General features: G+C 37.1%; 2 protein-coding genes across 2 annotated transcripts; one reads left to right on the top strand and one right to left on the bottom strand.

The window, feature by feature from the left end:
* The first annotated feature begins 6,382 nt into the window (after positions 1-6,382).
* On the top strand, positions 6,383-14,165 carry LOC107813925 (F-box protein SKIP19-like). Its single transcript, XM_075237597.1, has 3 exons — positions 6,383-6,694; positions 13,160-13,241; positions 13,924-14,165. The coding sequence occupies exons 1-3, from the start codon at positions 6,383-6,385 to the stop codon at positions 14,163-14,165; spliced, it is 636 nt and encodes a 211-aa protein (XP_075093698.1).
* A 563-nt stretch (positions 14,166-14,728) lies between these two features.
* On the bottom strand, positions 14,729-24,445 carry LOC107813930 (calmodulin-binding protein 60 B-like). Its single transcript, XM_016639253.2, has 9 exons — positions 24,171-24,445; positions 23,700-23,811; positions 22,637-22,712; positions 22,051-22,109; positions 18,006-18,499; positions 17,753-17,913; positions 17,442-17,645; positions 16,966-17,203; positions 14,729-15,667 (listed from the first exon to the last, which is right to left on the bottom strand). Exons 2-9 carry the CDS (start codon positions 23,795-23,797, stop codon positions 15,081-15,083), a joined length of 1,917 nt encoding a protein of 638 aa, XP_016494739.1. The 5' UTR covers positions 23,798-23,811; positions 24,171-24,445; the 3' UTR covers positions 14,729-15,080.
* Positions 24,446-25,527: the final 1,082 nt, after the last annotated feature.

Below are 25,527 nucleotides of genomic sequence, written 5' to 3'. Positions count from 1 at the left end.
CCCCTTCTGATATACCCACTTATTGATGACTTCGGTGGGAGGCATCCTCGATCTCTAACGACTCGGGGACTTTGTCCGAGTCTTTCTGTGATATCCCCTCAGTTCAAGATGGAGCCTTATCGACCGCCATCGACCCAGTTGCCTTTAGGGCATCAATGGTTTTCTTCACTCGGGCCACCAGTATGGACCCGTCGTTGTTTTCTTCTCCTTCGTATTCATCCCTTAAACGCCAAATAGATTCTTTTGTCAAAGGGATGATATTCTTCCTCGGCATACGAGCCATCCTCGTCTTAAGCTTTGGATCCTCGGCAATAGAGGCCCTTTTTGCTTGTTATCCTTCGCCGGTTTTGGAATCGGGGCTGAAGTCCCTTCCTCGCCAAACGAGGGCCTCATGACTACGTCTTTGCCCAGACCTACACACAAGAAAACTGGTTAAGTATAGGAAGTCATTTTGTTTGAATCATCGAAGACACGGGAAAGAGGCTTACCATGATTTTTAGCCTCCCATCGGCCCTTCGATAAGTCGCGCCACGAGCGCTCGGTATATATGGAGGTCGAAGCCAGGTCCCGAACCCAGCTCTTGAGGTTAGGAATGGCACCGGGCATCCAAGCAACCGTTGCATCACGAAAAGGATACCGGTGAGAAAGAAACGAAAGAGCAAAACAATAGGAGCTAACAGTAGAATTATACTTACACTTCATGCATTCCTCGGAAAATGGCATCTTCTCGACCGGGATTAGGTCTGAAGTCTCCACTCGAACGAACCTACCTATCCAGCCTCATTCCTTGTCCTCGTCTATGCTCGAGAACATCACTTTAGTAGCCCAGCACTGGAGTTTTATTAACCCACCTCGATAGAGGCAGGGGCTGTACAACCTAATGAGATGGTCGAGGGTGAAAGGCATCCCCTCGACTTTGTTCACAAAGAAGCGGATCAGAATAACGATCCACCAAAAAGAAGGGTGAATTTGTCTTAGAGTTACTTGGTATTGGTGGAAGAAATCGATGACAACAAGATCGAGAGGGCCCAACGTAAAAGGGTAAGTGTACACACTTAGAAACCCTTTCACATAAGTAGTAATATCTTCTTCGGGAGCTGAGATTATCACTTCTTTATTCTCCGAGTTGCAATCTTTCCTTAGTTGTTCAAGATAGCCCTCGGTTAGCGAGCACATGTACCTCGATACTGGATCGCATCGACCGGGAACCGGCAAAACTTTTGTCAATCTTAAAATCGGAGGTAAGAACACACCCTCCGGGAACACACTCCTCAGGTCGTGGCTCCATCAGTATTTTGTCGCCGTCGGGTAGCGAAGAAGAAGCTTTTTCTTTCTGAGGAACGGTTTTTGACGTTTTCGCCATTGGGATTTAAAGATTGAAGATAGAGGAAGACAATAAGATTTGGTGTTCTAAAGAGGGATTTTGTAGTGAAAATCACAGAATTCACAGATGAAGAACTCAGAAGTGCGAAAGGGAACTTAGAAGATTTGGAGATGTAAAAGTAAGAAGTGGTAAAAAGAGGGGTTATTTATAGGGTCGGCAATGAAAGTTCAGTGTCAACAATGGCCGACCATCATCCGACACACATTTAATACCTTGGTAAACTGAACCAACGAGACATCTATCACGTACGTCATGGTCGGGTTCGGTGCAAACGTCAGTTTGTATCGAGTCATACCGCTTGAAAATCATGTCGTTTCTCGCCACATTCTTCCTGAGAAACGAGGGGACTATCTGTGTATGGTCAAAACCGGTTTCAACCTTAGTATGATTAGTCAAAATTGGAACATAATGGACCGAGAGTCATTTTCATAATATCGGGTATTAGATCCGAAGCCAGGTTATCGAGCTCTAATTCCTGGGACCGATCAAATACTGGGCTCGAAATCATTATCGAGCCTGAGTCCAAATCGAACTATGAAGTAAAGCGGGGTTATCGAGCTTAAAAGCCAGAGACCGACCAATATCTAGCCCGATTGGATACCGAGCCCCGAGTCAATATCGAGCTCGAGTTAATATCGAGCTCTAAACCTGGGAATCGGACAGTACCAAATCCAACCAAGATCGAGCCAAGAGACAAGAGCCGTTACAGCCACGCTAAGAGAGAGAATCTCGGCAGGAATTGGGGAAAAGCTAATTTATCATGGGATCCCCACTATGTATTTTTAATTATATCTAAAGTAGGATTCCTCCACTATAAGAGAGATAACTATTATTTTGTAAAAGGGGACATTAAGACATCAATACACTCTCTTATTATTCACAGAGAAAAACATACTGATATCCATACAGAGATTATCCTCTTGTGAGCTTTATACATTGACTCATCTTGCTTGTTCATAAACTAGCTTTCTATTCAATTTGGTTTGTATTTTCATTCTTTATACATTCGATACTCAATATATTTCTACCTACTTTCCGATTTGTGCCAAATTATACCATGTACCCTTAAAACTACGTACAAATTCAACTCTATCCGGTTTTTGGGTAAACACAAACGGAACAAAAAAATTCGAGTCAAATCGATTAAAATGGGCAGCAGACGTTATGATTTAAGGAAAAATTTCACATAAGAACAACTGGACTCCCTACTTTTCAATTTTATAGCCCATATTTTAATTTACAACCAACTAGCCCAAAAATAATAGGCTAAGATTCAACATTCAACTCCAATAGGTTCTCGAAATTATTATTTAATTTTTAAAATATTGCTCAAGCTTTTAAGTTAATTTTCAAATTAGTAATTGTGACTCAAATATTAGTTCAATAAACCAAATCCATTTGGGTGGTGAAAATTAAATTTTTAACAAGCTTAAATATGTGGGTTTAAATTTTGAATTTGATTTTGTGAGAAATTTGGAGTGGGTGTTATTTAGATTTGTTAGAAATAGTATAAGGAGATTGTATATAAAATTTGAAGTCTTTTAATGGAGATTTGGACTGGTTTTGAACAAGAATTGTAACTAAAAATCATGGAAGAAGTTCATCTACAGACACTTATATAAAGGTGTATAAAAGTGTATAATAGTGTATAAGATATGTTTATACACTCTTATACACTATTATACAAGATTATATATAATTATACAAAAAAACTCATTTCATCTTCTTCCTTGCGTTTTTTTCTGAAATTTAACTCAAATCTTGCTCAAATATACTCCAAATCACTTTAAATTTAAATTTTGAACTACCTTTTGATATTTTTAATCAATTGGAATAACACCCAATCCAAACAACTAACAAACTCAAAAAATTCTATTTTCGAAAGCAAAGCTTTGAATGGCCTTCAATGGTGGACTTCAACTCTTCAATTTTCTTACATTGCAACCAAGTGATACATGGGGAGAAGCAGTTATGGCGGACGGCCCCTTAAAGCATATGTAGAAGATGTGAGAAGAAGAGAGAGTGAAAGCAATGGTTGTGAGAACACAGATTTAACTCCATAGCTTTTAGAAGCAATGGTTGTAAGAACACAGATTTTGAATTTGCTAGTGCTTTCAAAATATGTACAATATGGGCTAAGTCGGATAAAACTTAAAAACACGGGCCATATTTTGTTATGATGTGAATTCAAGTGTATTTTCTTGTAATTCTTTCATGATTTAATGCAGGCGATTCTTTTTGGTTAAGTTGTCTACAGTGAGATATTAAAGTTATTAATCATCTCTTTATAAGGTGAGAGAAACAACAACAACAACAACCCAGTATAATCCTATTAGTGGGGTTTGGGGAGGGTAATGTGTACGCAGACCTTACCCCTACCCTGGGGTAGAGAGGCTGTTTTCAGTAGACCATCGGCATCCTTCCCTCCAAGAACTCCCCATCTTGCTTTTGGGGTGACTCGAACTCACAACCTCTTGGTTGAAAGTGGAGGGTGTTTACCATCAGAGCAACCCATTTTCATCCTTATACGTGGAAGGCTTCGGTTAAATATTGTTCTCTGGCCCTTCAATTTATTTTCTCAAGAATATAATATATATATATATATATATATATATATATATATATATATATATATATATATATATATCACCCTTTTCATCCTCACATGCATGAAATAAGTTGATCAATTTGTTACACTGATTGTCATACTATCGATTTTTCCAGTGATGATGATAGTGACGAAGATAAAACGAGTAAAAAAAATATGTTACACAAATTAGATTTGAAAAAAGCATTTTTGTGGAAATGTGAAGGAATTATCAACTTTGATCAAGAAGAAGAAGATGATTTGAAAAAAAAACAAGAATGTTAACAAATTTTGCGGTGTTAGAAAGAGGCAGCGATTAAAGTCCAGTGAAGAAAACTTGAATTTCGTTAAGAACTTTTGAAACTGCTGAAAAATCTGAAAGTCCATTTTCTCCTACTTATGTTTTGAGGCATGGTAATAATAATGTTGTTGGCACTGCCAGTACAAGTATCAATATGATCAAAATGGACTTTAGTCGAAACGATTACTTACCTAATGGATCAGTGTCTTCTTAAGGATTTTTAGATTTCAGGTCTCCATCTCTGTTAATAGATGATGTATTGCCCTTTTTTTTTTTTTTTTGCCAATGAAATTTACTTTCATAATTGAATTTAGATGCAAATAGAATTTTGGATGAAGATTTGGAGTCACGTACATGGGGTGTACATGATTTCTTGGAAGATCACTGTTGATGACCTTGAGAAAAGGAGTGTATATGTTTTCATTTCGGGTGACGATTAGGATTTTATTTTTCATTCAAGAACATGTAGGAAAATTTTAAGACTCGAAAATTCTTTGGTGCATAATTGTGATTTTGGCGTACTCCGTCCCTTTCATCGTTTAATCAATATTTGCTTTTTAATCGTTATATATTTCAGGAATATAATCGAATAAAAAAGTTTCAGGACCAAAATGAGGTGCCCCCATCCCACTTTCTTCTTAGATTCTTTCTCCTCTGTTATTTTTCCTCATTTTCTTCTTATCTTATTTTAAATTTTCAAAAGTCTAAAAGAGTATAGTTAATAATAAAATTTTTTACAATGATTATTGATCTTATGACCAACATTTAAATAGCAATAGAAGGAGAGAAGACTTATGTAAGATTAAAAGTCTCTAATTATGATCAGCATTAATGACCTATAAACATAGTCACTAATAAATATATATTATTACTTGCTTACTATTTCGTAATATCTTTTAAATAGGGAGAAGTCAAGAGGATTCTTTTATGAGTAATAACTTCTCTTCTCTAAGGTATGTGATATTCTTATTTGAATCTTTCTATTTTATTTTTTCCGTATAAAATTGATTTTAATTTAGTGTTTCATATGTATGTCTTAATCATATATATTTTAAAATTTAATTTCTGCGATATCAACAAAATATGTTAAAAGGGGTATTATCACTTCTAGCCCGTGCCAGAAATTATTTATATTCGGTAGCCGAAAAAATATATAAAATTTGTATAATTTATATATATAAATTACAGAATATATATATATATACACAAATATATATAAAAAATAAATATTTTTTCGACTATTATTTTAAAAGCGGCTATATAATTTTATTTTCTTTTAAAACAAATAAGCCTCCATTTAACTAGTTAACTATAATTAAAAGATGTCTAAAAAATCAGGGTACGATTCCTCAGATAGAAATGGGGCAAATAAAAACTGGATCGACGAAGATATAATATGAAAATAGGCGAACTAATCCGTCTCTATCAAAATAAAAAAATAAAAAAGAGAAAAAACTAATTTGGCATCTGTTTTGTTTCAGTTGTTTGTTCGCTCTCGAACGAACTAACAGAATATCTTCGTTGAGCCTTCAGGCGAAACTAATATAAATTCCCGCAAATTGTTTTGAGTCATTTAAACGTGAATTCCCTGAAAATATCAATCTCTTTCTCCACAATTCGAATCCAGAAGCTTCCAGAACACACCAAAATCGTTCGTCAAATTCGCCGGCGAGAATCGTTCGTCATTCCGTCGGCGAGAATTGTTCGTTCATTTCACCCGGATAATCGTTCTCATTTCGTCGGAGCGAATCCTTCTTCGTTTTGTGGGAGAGAATAGTTCGTAATTTTGCGGAAGAGAGTCGTTCATAGTTTCGCCGGAGAGAATCGCTCTTCGTTATTCGGGAGAGAATAGTTCGTACTTTTGCGGAAGAGAATCGTTCGTAGTTTCGCCGGAGAGATTCGCTCTTCGTTTTCGGGAGAGAATAGTTCGTACTTTTGTGGAAGAGAATCGTTCGTAGTTTCGCCGGAGAGAATCGCTCTTCGTTTTTCGGAAGAGAATCATTTATAGTTTCGCCGGAGAGAATCGTTCATTGTCCATCGCAGGAGAGAATCGTTCATTGTCCATCGCAGGAGAGAATCGTTCATAGCTCGTCATTTCGTCGGGAAAAAAATGGAAGTGAAGGGAGATTTGTTGCCGCCGGGGCTGAACTGGGAGGAGATTTGGACTAAAATTGTGGAAGATCTCTTTGAGAATCTTCGCCTAAGAGATGAGAAATCAGCTGTTGTCGAACCTGAACTGGAATATGCGACACAGTCACTAGGGGTATATCTTCCGGAAGACATTTGGGTCAATATTTTACAAAGGCTAAGCACTATCGATAAACTGCGAAGCGCCGGTAAAGTGTGCTCGGTGTGGAGACGACTGTTGAGAGAGCCAGTTATGTGGGATGTTATCGACTTGAGGGATCAAAAATGCATACCGGTGAGGGTTATGCATGCTCTATTTTCAACGGCGATCGAGCGTAGTCAGGGCCAATGCACTGACTTCTCGTATGCGTTTTGCGGCTCAGGCGATATCCCGTACTTAGTGGAAAGGTAATCACTCGTTATGAATTAACATATGGTTATCAGTACAAACTATCTGTCGTGTTTTTCAGATACATCATTTGTGACATTTGTTTTTGAAAATGACTGCTCTCTACCAAATTGTGTCTTTGAAATAGAGACTAATTAATACGGAAAGGAGAATTAATAATTAGCAAAAGACATTTTTTGGAATTTATTGCTTCTACCTTCTGAGTATCGCTCTTATAAATCTCCACTTTTTGAATATTACAAAATTCCTTTGCCAATTTAGCATTCTTTTTAATTTCCTTTGATGGTCTTTTAACAACCTATCGTTTCCATTAAATCCAATCCATAGGATGATAGGAGTGGGAAACATTCTCTTTCATATGTCAACACTAACTCACTTTTTACATTTGGCCTTTTGCAAACAATGACTCAAACAATCGTTAATTAAATCCTCTTGTGGATAATACAAATCAGAAAGTGACACCTAAGCAAACCGAAAAGACCATTCTACCCTTTGTTGGATGTGAATTTTTCAAGAGAACATAAATTATAACGAAGGGGACACAGGGGGGGTGAAAGAGAGTGTCAAGACGGTGTTTATGCTTATTATATAGGTGCACTGGTTGCTGTCGAAAATTACTACGTTAAATATGAAATCCGATTTTCTTTCGAGACCATTCCGATAAGGAGAAACATGTGAGATTGCTTTGAAATAAAATCCTTGCTTTGACCCTTCAAATCCTCTCTTCTGTCACAGGCCTAGCTCTATTACCTCACTTTTTTTCTCTCTCTTGTCGTACATTAGGGTTTCAGCTCTTTATTGTTTCTTCATCCGCCTCATTTGAGCTTTAGGTATTGTAGTTTTAGCTAAGTTTGATATTTTCTTGAAGTTAAGCATGTGGGTTTTTTTGGTTACCCGTGCAATGTAGTTCTTTGAATGTGGTTTCTTTCTTTGTTTTCCTCTTTGTTGCGGAAGCCAAATGTATATAGTGTGAATGAGTTATAACTACTATACCAAAAATTATGACAACCACTAAATAATAAACAAGACAATAAGACAACAATAAAAGAACACCAGAATTTACGAGGTTCGGCCAATTTTGCCTACTTCCTCGGACACAATCAATATTTTATTCCACTCCAAAATTACAAGTAAAATAATACTAAAGAGAGAAGATACAAATGCCTTAAGAAGATAAAAGGCAAATGAGAGGTGTGTATAAATCCTAAACATTAGGCCTCCTTTTATAGGGTGAAATTCTCATTCAAAATTGTCATCCACCGATGTGGTACTTTTGCCAATTTCAACAAATCTCCACCTTGGCAAAATTCCACATCTTCAATTTTCTCTCAATAACAAATTTTGGTTGTGTCTTCATCTTCAATCTTTAGTGTTCAACAATGTTGATCAAATCCAAACAATGTTGAAACTTGACCGCAGTCACCACTTTTGTCAACATATCAGCAGGGTTCTCCGTAGTATGAATTTTCTTCACCGTGACTCCACCTTCTTCTATGATTTCTCGTACGAAATGATACCGAACATCAATGTGCTTCGTCCTTGCATGATAAACTTGGTTCTTCGCTAATTGAATAGCACTTTGACTATCACAAAAAATTGTAATATTTTTTTGTTCAATACCAAGCTCCTTTAGCAACCCCTGAAGCCAAATTGCCTCCTTCACAGCCTCCGTAATAGCCATGTACTCTGCCTCTGTTGTAGACAAAGCAACTGTTGACTGCAAAGTAGACTTCCAACTAACTGGTGCCTTTGCAAAAGTAAACACATAACCAGTAGTTGACCTTCGTTTGTCCAGATCACCCGCAAAATCTGAGTCACAATATCCAACTACAGACCGATTGCCTTCCTGCTCAAAAACTAACCCAACATCTACAGTACTATGAATATACCGTAGAATCCATTTCACAGCTTGCCAATGCTCCTTTCCTGGATTATGCATATATCTGCTAATAACTCCAACGGCTTGTGAAATGTCAGGTCTCGTACAAACCATTGCATACATCAAGCTACCAACAACATTTGCGTATGGTACCCTTGACATATACTCCTGTTCAGTTTCATCCTTTGGCGACATAGTAGTACTTAGCTTAAAATGGGGAGCAAGTGGCGTACTAATTGGCTTAGTCTTCTTATCTATGCCAAAACGCTTTAGTACTCTCTTCAAATATTCTTTCTGAGATAAACAGAGTTTCTTTGTACGTCTATCTCTTATTATCTCCATGCCAAGAATTTTCTTTGCCTCACCCAGATCCTTCATCTCGAACTCCTCCTTCAGTTGAATCTTCAACTTATCAATTTCTTCCGAATTCTTGGAAGTTATCAACATATCATCAACATATAGGAGAAGATATACAAAGGAACCATCATTAAGTTTGCGCAAATACACACAATGATCGTATTTGCTTCTCTTGTACCCTTGCCGCAACATAAACTTGTCAAATCGCTTGTACCATTGTCTAGAAGATTGTTTCAATCCGTACAACGATTTTTCAAGTTTGCATACTATATTTTCTTTTCCAGCAATTTTGAATCCTTCTGGCTGAGTCATGTAGATTTCCTCCTCCAAGTTTCCATGTAAAAACGCAGTTTTTACATCCATCTGAACTAGTTCCAAATCCAACTGTGCTACCAAAGCCAACATAATTCTAATGGAGGAATGTTTTACAACTGGAGAAAATACTTCATTGTAATCAATTCCCTCCTTTTGAGCATATCCTTTGGCCACCAATCTTGCTTTGTAGCGAACATCTTCTTGGTTAGGAAATCCTTCTTTCTTTGCAAATACCCATTTGCACCCAATTGCTTTCTTTCCCTTCGGGAGATTGGCCAATTTCCATGTATGATTCTGATGAAGGGACTGCATTTCTTCATTCATGGCAATCCTCCACTTATCTTCTTCTGAACTTTGGATTGTGTCTTTATAAGTGGTAGGAACACCATCAGCTACAATTGAGGTTGCACAAGCAACCGTCTCTATAAGACGAACAGGTTTCGTTATTGTCCTTTTTGGCCTGCTGGTTGCTATTGATTCAAGTTGTTGTCGAGGTTCCTGAGTTGGAATCTCCCTTTCTACTGGCTCTTCTTCCAGAGGGTAATCTTCATGAGTTTCCTCCTCTGCTTCTTGTGTAGGAAAAATAAATTTTCCCTCAAACTCCACCTGCTTTGATGCACCACCAGTTTGTTTGACATCTTCAACTGTCATCTTATTTGTTATGGTAGATTCATCAAAGGTAACATCTCTGCTGAATATAATATTCCTTGTCTCTGGACACCATAAGCGGTATCCTTTGACTCCAGAAGTAATCCCCATAAATATAGCCTTCTTTGCTCTCGGATCCAATTTTGACTCTTTCACATGATAGTATGCAATTGAGCCAAACACGTGCAAAGAGTCATAATCTACAGCAGGTTTTCCATACCATTTTTCAAATGGTGTCTTGCCATCAATAGCAGCAGATGGTAGACGATTAATGAGGTGGCATGCATATGTAATTGCCTCAGCCCAAAATTCTTTGCCCAAGCCAGCATTGGACAACATACACCGTACCTTCTCTAGTAAAGTCCGGTTCATACGTTCTGCCACTCCATTCTGTTGTGGTGTATTTCTGACAGTGAAGTGTCGGACGATGCCATCATTTTCACAGACCTTATTGAAATGATCATTTTTGTATTCACCTCCATTGTCTGTGCGAATACACTTGATCCTCCTGCCTGTTTGATTCTCCACCATCGTTTTCCATTTGAGAAAAATTCCCAACACTTCATCTTTCCTCTTCATTGTATACACCCACACTCTTCGGGAAAAATCATCAACAAAGGTTACAAAATAGTGCTTCCCACCCAATGAAGGTGTTTTGGAAGCACCCCAAACATCAGAGTGTACATAATCCAAAATGCCTTTAGTATTATGGATCGCTATACCAAATTTAACCCTTGTCTGTTTCCCTTTGACACAATGCTCGCAAAACTCCAAGTTGCAAGTCTTTACGCCTTTTAACAATCCTTGATTAGATAAAGCTTTCAAGGATTTTCCTCCAGCATGTCCCAAGCGCATGTGCCATAGCCTGGTTGCTTCTGCCTCTTTGTCATCACTGGATGTCACTGTTGCTGTCCCAATAACTGTGCTACCACGATAGCAGTACATGTTATTGTTCTTCCGATTGGCCTTCATTACCACTAGTGCACCGGAGCATATTCTCATCACTCCATTTTCTGCAATGATTTTGAACCCTTTTGATTCTAGGGCTCCCACAGAGATGAGATTCTTCTTCAAACCCGGTACATATCGAACATCTGTTAATGTTCTGATCATTCCATCATGGCTCCTTAATCTTATTGAACCAATGCCATATGAGGTAAGAGGGCTGTTATCCGCTGTGTGGATGACTCCATATTCTCCTTCTTGAAAATTCACGAACCAGTCCTTGTTGGGACACATATGGTAGCTACAAGCCGAGTCCATCAACCATATGTCTGATGATGTTGATAACTCTGTTGTAACTAATGAGAAGTCTGAATCATCACAATCAGCTACATTTGAATCCATAATGGCCTTTCCATTGTTATGTCTGGCCTTATTCTTCAACTTCGGACAGTCTTTCTTCCAGTGCCCCTTTTCTCGACAAAAGGCACATTCATCTTTGCTGGGTCTAGATCTCGACTTGGATCTTCCCTTCTTAGTCCTCGTTTGATTTTGAGGACGACCCCTCACAATTAGTGCTTCTTCTTCTCCGCCCTTCTGTTTTTCTCCCTTTCTTTGTTCATAGCTGTACAAAGCCGAACAAACTTCTCTGAGAGAAATTTCGTCATTTCCATGGAGTAGAGTAGTTTCAAGGTGCTCGTACTCATTAGGAAGTGACCCCAATAACATCAAGGCCAAGTCACCATCATCAAAAGTTGCATCCATATTTTGCAAATCTGTGACCAACTTATTGAAACTGGTGATATGTTCATTCATTGTGGTACCAGGAACATAGGTAAAGCGAAACAGTCTCTTCTTCATGTACAATTTATTTTGACTGTTTTTCTTCAAAAATTTATCCTCCAGTGCTTTCCATAATTTACTTGCAGAAGTTTCCTTTGTGTATGGATATTTCTGCTCTCTAGCAAGGTAGGATCGAATGGTACCGCAAGCAACACGATTGATAATTTTCCAATCTTCTTCTCCAATAACATCTGGCTTCTTTTCTTCAATGGCAAAATCTAGCCCTTGTTGAAAAAGAACATCTAGAACCTCGCCTTGCCACATCCCAAAATGTCCTGACCCGTCAAAAATTTCTACCGTAAATTTCGCATTTGACACAATTCTTGTCATAAGCGAAGATGCCAACGATGACGTATTATTGACACTTGATGTAGATTCTTCTTGTTTACTGTCTCCCATTTTGACACAAATATTATTTAATAGCTGACGACACAAATCAAGATTATTTCCTTTCTGGTGTGGAAGATCAGACTAAGCTGCAACCACAGAGCATACTCAGATAGAACCTTGACTCAGTTACCAAGATAGATCTTTTCTGATGTGGAAGATCAGACTATGCTGCAACCACAGAGCATACTTAGACAGTACCTTGGCTCTGATACCAATTGTTGCGGAAGCCAAATGTATATAGTGTGAATGAGTCACAACTACTATACCAAAAATTATGACAACCACTAAATAATAAACAAGACAATAAGACAACAATAAAAGAACACCAGAATTTACGAGGTTCGGCCAATTTTGCCTACTTCCTCGGACACAATCAATATTTTATTCCACTCCAAAATTACAAGTGAAATAATACTAAAGAGAGAAGATACAAATGCCTTAAGAAGATAAAAGGCAAATGAGAGGTGTGTATAAATCCTAAACATTAGGCCTCCTTTTATAGGGTGAAATTCTCATTCAAAATTGTCATCCACCGATGTGGTACTTTTGCCAATTTCAACACTCTTTTTGGTGCGTCTAATGAAAATTTCTGGAGTTTGTATGTGTGTGTTATGTTCTCAGTGCAATGTAGTTGAAATGTTATCTTGTTTTTTTTTGTTTTTTTTTTTCCTCTTTTTGTGCTTCTAATGAAAATTTTGATGCTTTGTGGGTGGTGAAGGCTGTTTAACTTGACCCTTTTTCTTCAGAACCAGTAAGCTGAAGACGACTTAATTCCGAAAGTTATTTCTTGGTACTTTTTATTTATTTTTTTTAAATTGCGTGTTATGACTTGTTTTGGATATTTGGTTTATGGCCTTTTAGTAGTAATGTTTTTTTAATGCCTTGGATTCCATCTTTTGCCTCTGGTCAAGCTATTTTATTTTTTTGGGAGTTTCATTATGTTTTGTTCTGATATGATCTATATTTCACATTAGAAGGTGTTTGCTAAGAAAGACAATATTGTCCCTGGAAAATTTTGTAAAAATGTTTCCCCAAAAAATGTTTTCCAGTATTTGGATGGTAAGTGGAGTATGTTGAAGATTGATAATAGTGTATTGGATAGTACTTTCCGCTGAAAATTTTAAAGCATTTTTTAGTGTTAAAATTTTGAAGTGTTATTGGGCTTTCTGATTTTAGATTAAATTGTGCTGCAATTATATACAATATAATAAGTTGTAGTTTACTGGTTAAAATGTTGACCTTAAAAGTGTAGTACCAAATTTCTGAAAAAAGTTACTATTGACATGGTGCTCACATGTGCACTATTTTAGTTCATGCAATCTCTGCTCTCTAGCATTAGTTTTCTTATCTAGCCTCAACGTTGAGGCATAATGTTGCAATTTTAAGTGGCTTGCAGAAAGTAATGTGTGATCACTGAAATTGCCTTTGTAGAACTACTTTTATGGTAGTTGCGATTAGCAGTGTGCCGAAACTTTTAGAAATTAGTAACATGAGTATTAACCTTTCTTTTACTAACCTTCACTCCACAGGTCCAGCACCTTAAGAAGGTTGTGGCTTAGGGGTTGCTCAGGAGGATGGGGCACCCCTATCTATTCGGGTCTGATGAAAGTGGCTTCAAGATTGTGTCATTTGGAGGAGCTGAGTCTCCAAGACTGCTTTATCACACCTGCCTGCATTGAGGCTCTAGGTGTGCACTGCCCGAGGTTGATGTCATTCTCATTGTGTCACTTTGATGCTGTAGACTTTGAGACCGAGGAAGAGAAAAACGAGGATGCTCTTGCTATTGCAGCCCACTTGCCTTCACTACGCCAGCTTCAACTTATTGGCAATACTTTGACAGCTCAGGGGCTTGAGGCGATTCTTGAGGGTTGTCCTAACCTCAAGTCCCTTGACTTGCGCAGATGCCTTGGCATTGACCTTGCGCAGATGGTTCATTTCAGGCACCCCAATGACTCATTGATTGACTTTCTGTTTCTAGTTTAGACTTTCCATTAGTGTTAAAAACAAACTATCCTAGAGTCTCCATTAGTGTTGAAAACAAACTATCCTAGAGTCTTCATACGGAAAAAGGATAAAGAATTAGAGTTGGTCTATTTTGTTTCTTCTCTTTTTTAAAATTTGCAAGTTTGGAACAGCATACTACCAAACAATTTCAAATAGGTCATTTGAGGTAAACCTTACACGTTGCAAAGGTTGTAAATTTTTGAAAAACAATTTCAAATAGGTTGTAAAATTTTGATAGAAGGGTGCAGGGTTTTCCATGCCGAAGATGTTGAAGTAGAGGGATCTAAATATTATAGTTTTAGGAGAGTGCTTGCGCAATTTCAACAGAGTTCAGGGACCTATGAACTGCATTTTGTTCTGTTGAAAAGGTCTCTTCATACAACGTATAAATAATAGTCGGGGAGAAAAATACAACATATGAGTAACAAGTACCTAATTGCATAGTCAAAGTATGCCCCTTTTTCATATTAGTTAAACCTATCATTATTTTTGGCACTAAAATGCCAAAGAAGAGAGAGAATAGCTTTATCTGAACGCTCAAATTGCAAAAGCCAATCAGCATCCTGTTTATCATAAAAGTTCCTATAGAATTCAACACACAGGAGGGCCACGAGTTCTTTGAAAGTATATTTCCCTTCGGGTCTGCAGACTAATACATTACATCTTGAAACAGATAAAGAGAGCACAAATTGAGTTAACAATGAGAGCATTAAAAGTGAACTTACTGTACAGGCTTCTGTACATGAAAAACTATTTGACGCAAAGAGAATGAAAACGAATTCACTAATCCCTCGGAAATAAACTCCTGTGTAGCTAATTACTCGGACCTGCATCACCACGGCCTAGTGAATAGTTCTTCAAATGGTCGGTGGTTAAGCCTCGAAGCGCTATATTTTATTCATCATCCAGTTCCACAATCTGTGCCCGCCTCTCAGCTGCCTTCTTCCGCACAAAGAATCCCCATCTCATTGCAGCCTTAATTTTCAGCCAACCCACAACAGCTTTTCCTGAACGTTTGGGGTCCTCATCATAACCAAAAGTAGGAGATGGTGAAGGCATGAAAGATGGGAAGCCATATCCGTCTTCAGACACATTGACAGAGCCAAGGCCACCTCCCATGCTGAAGAGTCTCAGCAAGTGTTGCATATCATCATTCTCAAGAATTTCGTGGCTTCTCATTCGAATTTCCTCCTCAGACAAGAACTCGTCCACTCCCTTGTCCCTGTTGTGTGACCAGTCCTCGAAAGGATTAAGATTGGTTTGTGGGAGAGATGAGGTCATTGTCTGGAATGAAGATGATTGCGGAGGACCAAGAGCCAGGCCAACATTGTTGTCATAGCTCGTACTTTGGAGCTGATGAGTGTTGGTTATTTGCTGCTGAGGAGCAAATGGAGTGCTCTCGAACTGTGAGCGGGAATTAGAATTCATCATCGGACTTTGGTTAGGCATTCTAGCAACCATGCTGTCATTATAACCTGAAACTGTTACACCAAATGAAAAGATTATGGCATTATGACATTGATAAAAAGATCTCCTAGAGTGAATATATCAATACAATCACAAAGAAAACTGACTATTTGGTGCATGACATTCAGAAAAGGTTAGATGACTATGCATCTTTTCAATTTGTTTCACCCTCCAGAGTAGCCGCTCCACTAATTGTCTTTATTCAACTTAACCAGCACTACAGCTAAGGATAATTATTGATGCAAAGAACGACAAACACATGATAAATGTCAACTTGTTGTAATTGTTGTCGACCAATTACACAATCCACTGTAATCATCAACATAGTTATTCTCAACATGACAGCAGCAACACATCCCCCCATCCAAATAACCCAAGTAAAGAAAAAGAAAAGCGACAACTTTAATTTATTCGAAACTAGAAAGAAAAATGGATTCTCATCACTATACGGCCGTGTCTTCTCCTCCCAAAAATGCAAGCTTTAGCAACAGTCCCTGATCATCACATACTCTCTTGATCTCAAATTCCACTAACCTAGATCATCTATTTTATCAGTCACTTTTCCCAAGAAAAGTACTAGGCTCAGGAGATTTGTATAAAATCCTGCCAAAACTACCACATAAATGTCTATCTATGGTGAGACCTCACAGCAATATTTCCTCGTTACATGTTAACAACCTATTTGACAAGTTCCCCCTGAGTCTATAATCCATTACCACATCCAAATCATCCCACATATTAAGAAAAGTTAACTTGCACAAACGGTATAGGCAAAAGTAGCTTCTGAAGCAAAAACAAAATGAAAATGAAAGTGAAGGGGTCAGTTATTGACATGCAACAAGTATGTGTTACCTTTATATCGCCAAGCACAACCTAAGAGTAGTCTAGTTTTGTTTTTTGGAGGAAAGATAACAAAAAGACCAGTGTAGCTTTAAACTAAAAGTTACATTATTTATATTAATCGCACAAGCTTAAACTTATGTAATGTGAAAACAATGCACCATTTCCGAGATTTTCCACAAATCTGTACTTGAATTGCAACATCTACACTATGAAAGGCAATCTTAATTCAAGTCTACTATTCTCAGCAGTGAAATGGTCCAGTATGTACTCTGGAGATAAGATTTCATGTTAAAGATGTATTCGTTTACATTTCTTCCAAGCTCTCCCAATCGACCACTAAAATGGATCAAGATTCAAAGTACAGCATCCAAGATTCAAAGTAAAGCTAGGCATACCATCAATGACTCATAGACTAGATAAAACACTACTACCAAGAAAAGTATAAAATTCTGAAAAATTAACATTTTACCTCCAATTAGCAAGTTGGGGTCCATAGCAGATTGCTCAGATTGGACTGAAACAGGAAGTCGTGATTGTGGAAGCTGATTAACCACGTTGTTGGGATAATCCACTGGCCCAACAGCAAGCTCGTTCCTCGAAGAGCTTGCTTTTTGATTTTGCTTAATATTCAAAAATGACTTGCCATCATATTCAACAACTTGATTCCAATTATCATACGCTTTCTTGACCAATGAATCTACATATACCTGCAGGTTTTAACTCCATAAGAAGCTGGCACGTTCTTTATCAAAACGTAAGCACCACAACTACATATAATATTGGACCACAATCCAGATTTTCAAAAAATTCAGCTGAACGCACAGCCAGATTCCTTAGAGTTAACACAGTACAATAGTACATTACAAATCCAGTAATAACAACCCTAAATATAACTAAAAAAGGAAAGGAGAGAAAATCGTGTCATATATACAAAGAATAAACAACCTTCTGGCTGTCTGAAAGTGAATCTGCCGAATAGTATTGTTCACCAGCTATAAGGCCATTCAGCTCATAAATATTGTTGAAAACAACACCCACATTTCTTGAATCATCAGAATAATAAACATAAAGCTTCCCACTCAAGACACAAGTCTTTGCATGCTCTATTAGAGCATCCCACATCTTATTTGACATACCGCTTCCAAGGATCTGCCAAAAATACAAGTAATTGAGAAGACAAGGTGCAACGTAATGTAAAGTTAAAAATCTCGTTCTTTTCAATTTCCTTTTTATATCCCACTAAAGACACTACTCACATTCCGTAGTTTCTGCGGGTCTCTAACCACAAGCCTAAGGAAGTCTTCGACAGTAAATATCTCAGCCTTATTTAACCTCTTGTGGAAGGAACCATCCTTGCCTATCTTCTCCAATCTCCAGACATCATCATTTAGAGCTGGTGGATAATGTTTCTTGTACACTATTAAGGGAGAGTAAGAAATCGAGAAATAGTCAATAACTGTTTTAGAATGAATAAAAGCAACAGCAAAATGTTTAGACTAAGCAGCCTACATTCTCCACGGTGATCTTTAACAGTGAAAGCCTCAGTCTTTGCTTCTCGTATGCGTACGCCTTCACAATATCCAGAAGCAACTTTCATGCCAAGTCTAAATTTCCTGCTCCTTATCCAACTTGAATTATCTGTAAATGTGAGATCCCCTAGAGTTCCAACACCTTCCTTGAGTGTAACTTGCAACTCACCAGTTAAAAGAGGTCTCTTTCCTTCACGCTCTTTAACAACATGACTGTCAAATTCTTCTTGCGTCCATCCTTCATCATCTTCAGTGTTGAAATCACCTTCTAGCACAACAACATCCAGTTTTATACATGATTCAGCTCCAGTAGTCACAAGATGGCCAGTATCTGCATCAATCAACACAACATGGATAGCAGCACCGTGCTCCCCTTCTACTTTGCCTCCAGTGAACAGAGGCAAAGATAGCCTAGACCTGAACTGAAGCTGCAAGTTTCTTCCATCGGACCCTTCAATTCTCTTAGGAGATGACCTGAAACCTGAAGATTTTAGGATTGCATCTACTAAAAACTAGATTGCATACTCAGTTATACATAGATAAATTAAATAGTATACATCTTTTTCTTTTCTTTTGACAAGGAAGCTAAAGTAGTAACATCTATTTTGATTGCTTATGGCCACATATTTTTAAAAATTCTTAAAATGAACTTGATATGCTTAATATTTAACAGGCCAAATCCATACACAACCCCTTAAAGTTGTCACCATTTTCCACTTAGACACCTCAACTATGACATTTACCTATTGAGCACTTCATGTGGTACAAAATTATGCCTATTGAACACAAATTTGACAGCCCCAAACTAACTCTAAAGCGTGAACATTACTCTCTTTTGAGGTGACAAAATAAACCAATTAAGAAAATATATGTCAGCCAAATAAAAAGAAATACATAAAAAATCTAAAATAAAACTCAAGATTTAACAAAAAATACGGAGAAAAGATGAGGAGGTGGCCCGAGGAGGAGGAGGTTGTGATGGTAGTCGCCGAATCTGAGGAATAAGGAGGAGGAGGTGGGGGAGAAAGGCTGAAACAGCTCTCAGCCGGCCAAAAGCATTTTCTGGTGAAATCCCGTTAGCTATGGCCTTCTTTACTAGAATTTTATCTTTCTCAGATTTTTATCAAATATGGAGAAGAAAAGGTGCTTTCCCCATTAGGGTCAGCTTATGTTATCTGCTTTGCTTTCCCCATTAGGGTCAGCTTATGTTATCTGTTTTAGAATGCTGCCTCTATATAGTATTGTTCACTCTTTGTCTTGCAATGCTACAAATTGTTGCATCTTTGACAAAGACATACACAAAAGTATTACTCCCTCCGTTTCAATTTAGATGAGGTAGTTTGACTTGGCACAAAGTTTAAAAAAGAAAAAAAAGACTTTTGAAACATGTGGTCCTAAAAGCTTAAGGGGGAAAATCTTTGTGGGGCCATAATATTTGTGTAGCTATAAAAGCTTCTCATTAAGGGTAAAGTAGGTAAAATGAAAAGTTCAAAGTTAAATTGTTTCTAAATATAGAAATGTGTCTTTCTTTTTGGAACGGAATAATAAGGAAAGTGTGTCATTTAAATTGAAACGGAGGGAGTAGTACTTTCAATTATTGGGCTTTGATTTTCTAATTGCCATGATAGGAAGTTTCACTTTTTCAATTGACTGGTGGAGGCAGCGGCCAACGAATGTGAAGGAGAAACGGGTAGTGGTTGCCGGATTTGAAGGAGGAGATGGTGTAGGTGGTTTGAGAAGAAAACGCAATCGCCGGGAAATCCTTCTTCCCATGGGTGAACCACCACTTTCATCCAAAAAAAACTCACACCAATACACTGCTATTTTTCAGTCACCGCCATCACAAAACACCAGCAGACCTACTCTTCTTTTCCCAAATTAAGGAACTAGCAACATCACTACCAGCAGATCCACTCTTCTTCTTCCAAAAATTCAAGAACTAGGAAAAAGTGACACACACACATTTGTACATGTCAGTAAAAAATGTTCAATAGGCATAATTTTGTACCACATGAAGTGCTCAATAGGTAAATGTCATAGTTGAGGTGTCTAAGTGGAAAATGGTGACAACTTTAAGGGGTTGTGTATGGATTTGGCCTATTTCCCAATAAACCTCAATCACATATAGTACATTGGGGTTCGGTGGAATAGTCGAGCTGGGTGCAAGTTGTCTTGGACACCCCGTTATTTTCGAGAAAAGAAAAAAGAAGGATGTATCATGTATGAATATGTTACTGTATGTATCATGTATGTATATGTTACTGTAGCACAGTAGGAATACTCTTCTTTAAATTAGATAATAAGCATTACTCAATGTTCAGAAAAAGAGAATCACAACATGATGCACACTGCATCTGCGTCTATGTATTCAAAGAAAGTACTAAGCGATGGCCAAAGAGTGAACTAACTTATTTAGGATTTTTGAATTCAGAAGAGTCAATCAGGTACCTCCACAAAATACTTCTTTTGATTTCTTTTTTTTTTTAAACTGTTTTGACAAAATTAACTTGAACTACACATACTGTTCAATATAACCACAAGGTCCACGTGATCTTCATCCCTCTCACCTAGAAGCATTTTTTTACAGAATAGCCAAATAGACACATGTACTTGCACGAGATTCTGTTCCCAGCCCCCAACTTCACGGGGTTTCATTTAGGCACCTAGACGTGTTCAAAACTAGCGTTTTAATCCTCTCTGACCATTGACTAAGCTTATGTGGAATTTAAATGGCAGAGTTTGAGAAACTGTGTGAGATCACGCCCCTAAAGAGAGTGAATGCAGTGGTTTTGATTTTAAAAAAATATTAAAAGTCGGGAAAAAATAAAATTGAAAAAGAAAGAACAAAGGTAAAAACAAAATTTCCCCTCCCCCTTCTCCCCTCAATTCTTTTGTTCTGTCTTCCTCGCCCTTCTTCCCATGGGTGAACCGCCATTTTCATCCAAAAAAACTCACCAATACACTGCTATTTTTCAGTCACCGCCATCACAAACACCAGCAGACCTACTCTTCTTTTCCCAAATTAAGGAACCAGCAACATCACTACCAGCAGATCCACTCTTCTTCTTCCCAAAATTCAAGAACTAGCAACACCACTCAAATGGTACACCACCCAAAGAATATTTGGTTCAAGAGTCACATATTTCATCTGGCTTATCTAAAAAATGGGATTATCAATGATTGCAAAACCACTTCTTCAACACCCCCTTTGAAATTTTCTGTCGTTGTCAACCGGGTTCTTTACCTTCTTCCACTGTCAACAATGAATCAGAGATTACGCCACCTTTGAATCTCAGTAACAAACTTTACCCTGCTCTCCCTAATAGAAGAAAAGCCATTACTAGTATAGACGTTCTCTCTTACCCCCTGTAAAGCTCTCACTACTTTGCTAATTTACTCTTTCTAGAAAAGGGATTGCTTGAAGATAATGCAACTTGTGGTACTAACTTTTTCCCCATTGGATAGAAATTGCCTCACCAAAATTTCCCCGTTTCTGTTGATTTCTAATCCATCAACTAGTCTTTTTCACAACCCATAACTGATGCCTCTGTGAATCTAGATTCAAAGATCTAAAAAAAATTGGATTCAAGAAGTTGCTAGATGTGGGTGGTAGTAGATGGAAGAGAAAGAAATGGGAATAATTGCGAGGGAGGGAGGAAGACGACAAAAGAAAATGGGAGTAGTATTCGGAATTTTTAAAGAAAATAGCTTATGTAAAATACAAATGATGATGTGGCATATTTTTATCTGATGTGGATAGCGATTGAGGAAAGCATAGCATCAGAGAGGTTTAAAAGACTAGTTTTGAACACGTACCAGTGCCTAAATGAAACCCCGTGAAGTTGAGGGGCCAGAAACACGATCTAGAGCAATTACATGTGTCTATTTGGCTATTCTGCCTTTTTCAAATGAAAAGGTAGAGTCCTCTCACCTAGAAGCATAATAATGCAAAAACTTTTCCAAATAGTATGCATAAGAAAACCGTGACTGACTTAGATGCAAAATGACACGGTTGAGATCCTAACCTTCCAGCAACTCTGGCAGGTCCTAATTTAGCCAACGCTCGTTCCACCTCTTCACTAACCTGTTCAGTTCAAATGGTGAAAATCCAATAAGAAGCCTAGACTTCAAATAACTGATATCATAAGAGATAATTCTCACCACACAGTGGAAAATTGGATGATGTATATTTGTACAAGTTTTTATATGATTATATGTCATAAGGGTCATTCATCTTCTGACCCGCTAATAGCATATAGCAAAATCAACTATGCATTTGATCCTTGTATAGAGAAGGGTGCAGAAAGTAATAATAATACAACAGGTATAATTTTAAAAACATAAAGGAAAGAACAAAGTTAGCTTTTCCAGTTGAAGGAAGATAACTCTTATCAGAATAAATATCTACCACCAGTCAAGATGAATTTCCACGTTCTAGCTCCACATAAAAAGAAAAAACGCAAAACATTAGGATGTAATAAAGGAGTAATTTTTTCTAGCAGGATCAAACAATTGAAGATTACGAAAGGAATTACTTTTCCAACATTAAACATATTTTAGGAGAGAGAGAGATGACAGGCAAAAACCAAATCCTAATGCTAAGTATCTTACAACTCTCCGAAGAATCGGTTCCAACGATGAGCAGAGCCTTTGAAGGCTATCCACCTTGAGAGCTTCCACAATTACACTGCATAAAAATTTAAGATTTGATATCTACGACTTCTTTTAGGAAGAGAGAATGTGTACAGGTAAACATCTGTCAATGACAATTTAAGCAATATGATGGCACACAACAAATAGGTAACGACACCAAAGTATGTACTTATTTATCTCCAGAGCCCTCTGCCTCAACCCCCCCACCCAAATTTAAAAAAAAAAAAGCAACCCAAGAAACCTACTAGTACATAGTTTCCCAAATCCTAATAGATGTACATTGAGCAAACTGTTAAGAAACTTTCGTTTAACATGACTCAAAACTGACATAAATGTCAAACATGGCTTAATCAAAGCTATAACAAGAAATCAATATCAGAATACGTGAAAGTTTGCATTAGAAATGTACAAGGATTATAGCCATTAGAAGACCAAAATCACAGTTTACAATGGTAGGATCAGACAAATATGACAACAACAAAAAAATAAAATGAATTGCACATTCTTACACCAACGATATTTTTGGTTTTCAAGAGAACAACAACAACAACCCAGTAAAATCCCAAAAAATACTGTCTAATGAATTAATACTGTGTCTAGATTCTTTAGGTCACAACTTTTACTTCAACAGGATTAACTTTTCAGTAGTTACAATGATGAATCAGCGAAAGGGTCCAAATGACAATTATTTTTCTTGCAAATCAAAATCCCAAGTGATAAATTTAGACGAAACGCCATTACGACTGTTTCACACCACAGATTCGAATTGAAGTGACTAAATAATGAACTTTTCAGCTGCCTAAAAACTCACCATTCATTTATAAAAGTTAGCAAGGAAAACACATCAGTATAGCAACAACTACTATTGTGCCTCGGTCCCAAACAGGTAGAGGTGGGGTCGACGGTAAGAATTCTCATTGACCATGTCTCTCATTTAAGCCCGACTCATATCATCATCATACCAAATAACATCAATATAGCAACAAAATAAGGGCAATCCAAGAAAAAAAACAGCTTTTACCTAGCTAAAGCAGGCCTTTTACGCTCAGGCTGCTGCTCCTCATCACCCTCCAAGCTCCTCTTCATAGATTTTGTCCTCTCCATATACCTAGTCTGCATTTAGACAAAATACCCTTTTCCCCAGAATCACCCCAAAAAACAAAGAAACAACAATCAATAAAGCACTCCACACAGATCTCTAAGTTAATTCAAGAAAATTTACCACAAAACCCTAATACACAAAAAAGCAAGATCCCCCCAAAACCCTAATTCACTTAGACAAAAATATCCACAAATATGCATAAAGCACATAACTTTACAAGTGGGTTTTTCACTATATATATATATACACAAGTCACAAGATTGGTAATTCTTACAAAAAGCAAGATCCCCCAACCAAAAACCGTAATTTAATTACACAAAATATCCACAAATATGCCTAAAGAACACAACTTTACAAGTGGGGTTTTCACTATATGTATGCAAAAGTCACCTGACTGGTAATTCTTGAAAGTTTAGTTTTGAGTCTTTAGAGGTTTCACTGTTTTTTCCTCTTTCTCTCTCTTTCAATAACTGAACACTGAATTTATTGGTTTTACAGTTTGTTTTTTGCCCTTTTGAGGTAGCGGTGTGGTGAGATAGGTGACTATAGTTGGGTGGGTCAAATACCAGGGGGATAGTGAAGTGGGGTCCACTCAAAAGACTAGTGAGAAAAAAGAAGAGTTTGTGATGTTTTTGGCTTTGCTGTTGGGTGGCTGCCTCAGCTCTGGATAGAATAGTAAGCAAACCAATTAGAGATTGGGAATTGAGGAGATCTTGGCCGTTGGATATTGAGTGATCTGGCGTCAGCATATTTTAAGGTATACTGTCATCTTTTGTCGTTTCTGGAAGTTATATGCTCCAAACTTTTTAGTACATATTACCCTCTCTTTTTGGTTATCTGTATTTGCTACTCCTATGTGCTAATCAGAAGTACCTCTTTTTATGTTATGCAAATAAAAAAAGCAGTCACACGAGGTATTTCGTATTCCCACGGAAAATAATTGCATTTCAAAGAGCGTGATGTAAACAAGTTACACTAATGCAAGTGTTAATAGCTGCTTGCACATTTTCTTCCCTAATATTTTGCAAATATAAACAAATAAAAACAGATGAAAATCATTTTATCCTTCCAATATTATATGAAAATTAAGGTTTTCTTTCAATTTTAGATATCAATAACAAGATATGAGTATCATTTTAAAATTTAAGCTAGAGATACTTTTGCTCTCATATCTTAATATTAAAGTATTAATCGATTATTATTTATCAGTTTAGATGGTTTGCCTTTTTGATACTAGTATATCATGAAGTGATAACTTTACAATCAAAAGGGTAGTATTTTGTAGGGCAATTTACATTTTGGCTAGCCAGTCAAATATAAAAAGTAATATATATCTATTATGCATTAATATACAAAAAAATATATTTTACCGGTAATAATTTTTGGGAGCGATTACACTACGTAGTTTTCCCTATTTTGTATTTATAAAATTACACTGTCAATGGCCAAAATTTAGATAGCATGAGAGCTATGTTTAAGTGACGGTTTGATTTTCTACACAAATTGAAGGACGAAAGTGATATTACTTCCATGAGATAGAGATTCTAATATTACAAAATAAAGATTTGATCAACTAACGAAAATATAGGAAACCTCAATCAATGAATCTATAGGAAATTACTCAAATTATAAAAAAACAAGATAGATTCTCTAATTTCTTTCTACTAATAAGGGAAAATAACATATTCTTTCATGTGCCATATAAAAAACACATAATCCTTCTTAAATATTTGGATTACAAGTTAAT

This window comes from Nicotiana tabacum, chromosome 18 (genome assembly GCF_000715075.1).
Source record: "Nicotiana tabacum cultivar K326 chromosome 18, ASM71507v2, whole genome shotgun sequence".
Taxonomy (NCBI): Eukaryota; Viridiplantae; Streptophyta; class Magnoliopsida; order Solanales; family Solanaceae; genus Nicotiana; species Nicotiana tabacum.
The sequence above is the reverse complement of the archived record's forward strand: the minus strand, read 5'-3'. Positions and strand labels throughout refer to the sequence as shown.

Bases quoted from the DNA above. Each gene is read 5' to 3' on its own strand.
- LOC107813930 (XM_016639253.2), bottom strand. From the start codon at position 23,797: ATGCAGACTAGGTATATGGAGAGGACAAAATCTATGAAGAGGAGCTTG. The intron at 17,646-17,752 runs GTGAGTAGTGTC...TATTTTTGGCAG, and splicing joins ACCCGCAGAAACTACGGAAT to ATCCTTGGAAGCGGTATGTC. The intron at 15,668-16,965 runs GTAAAATGTTAA...TTGGTGTAACAG, and splicing joins CCCCAACTTGCTAATTGGAG to TTTCAGGTTATAATGACAGC.
- LOC107813925 (XM_075237597.1), top strand. From the start codon at position 6,383: ATGGAAGTGAAGGGAGATTTGTTGCCGCCGGGGCTGAACTGGGAGGAG. The intron at 6,695-13,159 runs GTGAGGGTTATG...TCACATTAGAAG, and splicing joins GGGATCAAAAATGCATACCG to GTGTTTGCTAAGAAAGACAA. The intron at 13,242-13,923 runs GTAAGTGGAGTA...TTGATGCTGTAG, and splicing joins TGTTTTCCAGTATTTGGATG to ACTTTGAGACCGAGGAAGAG.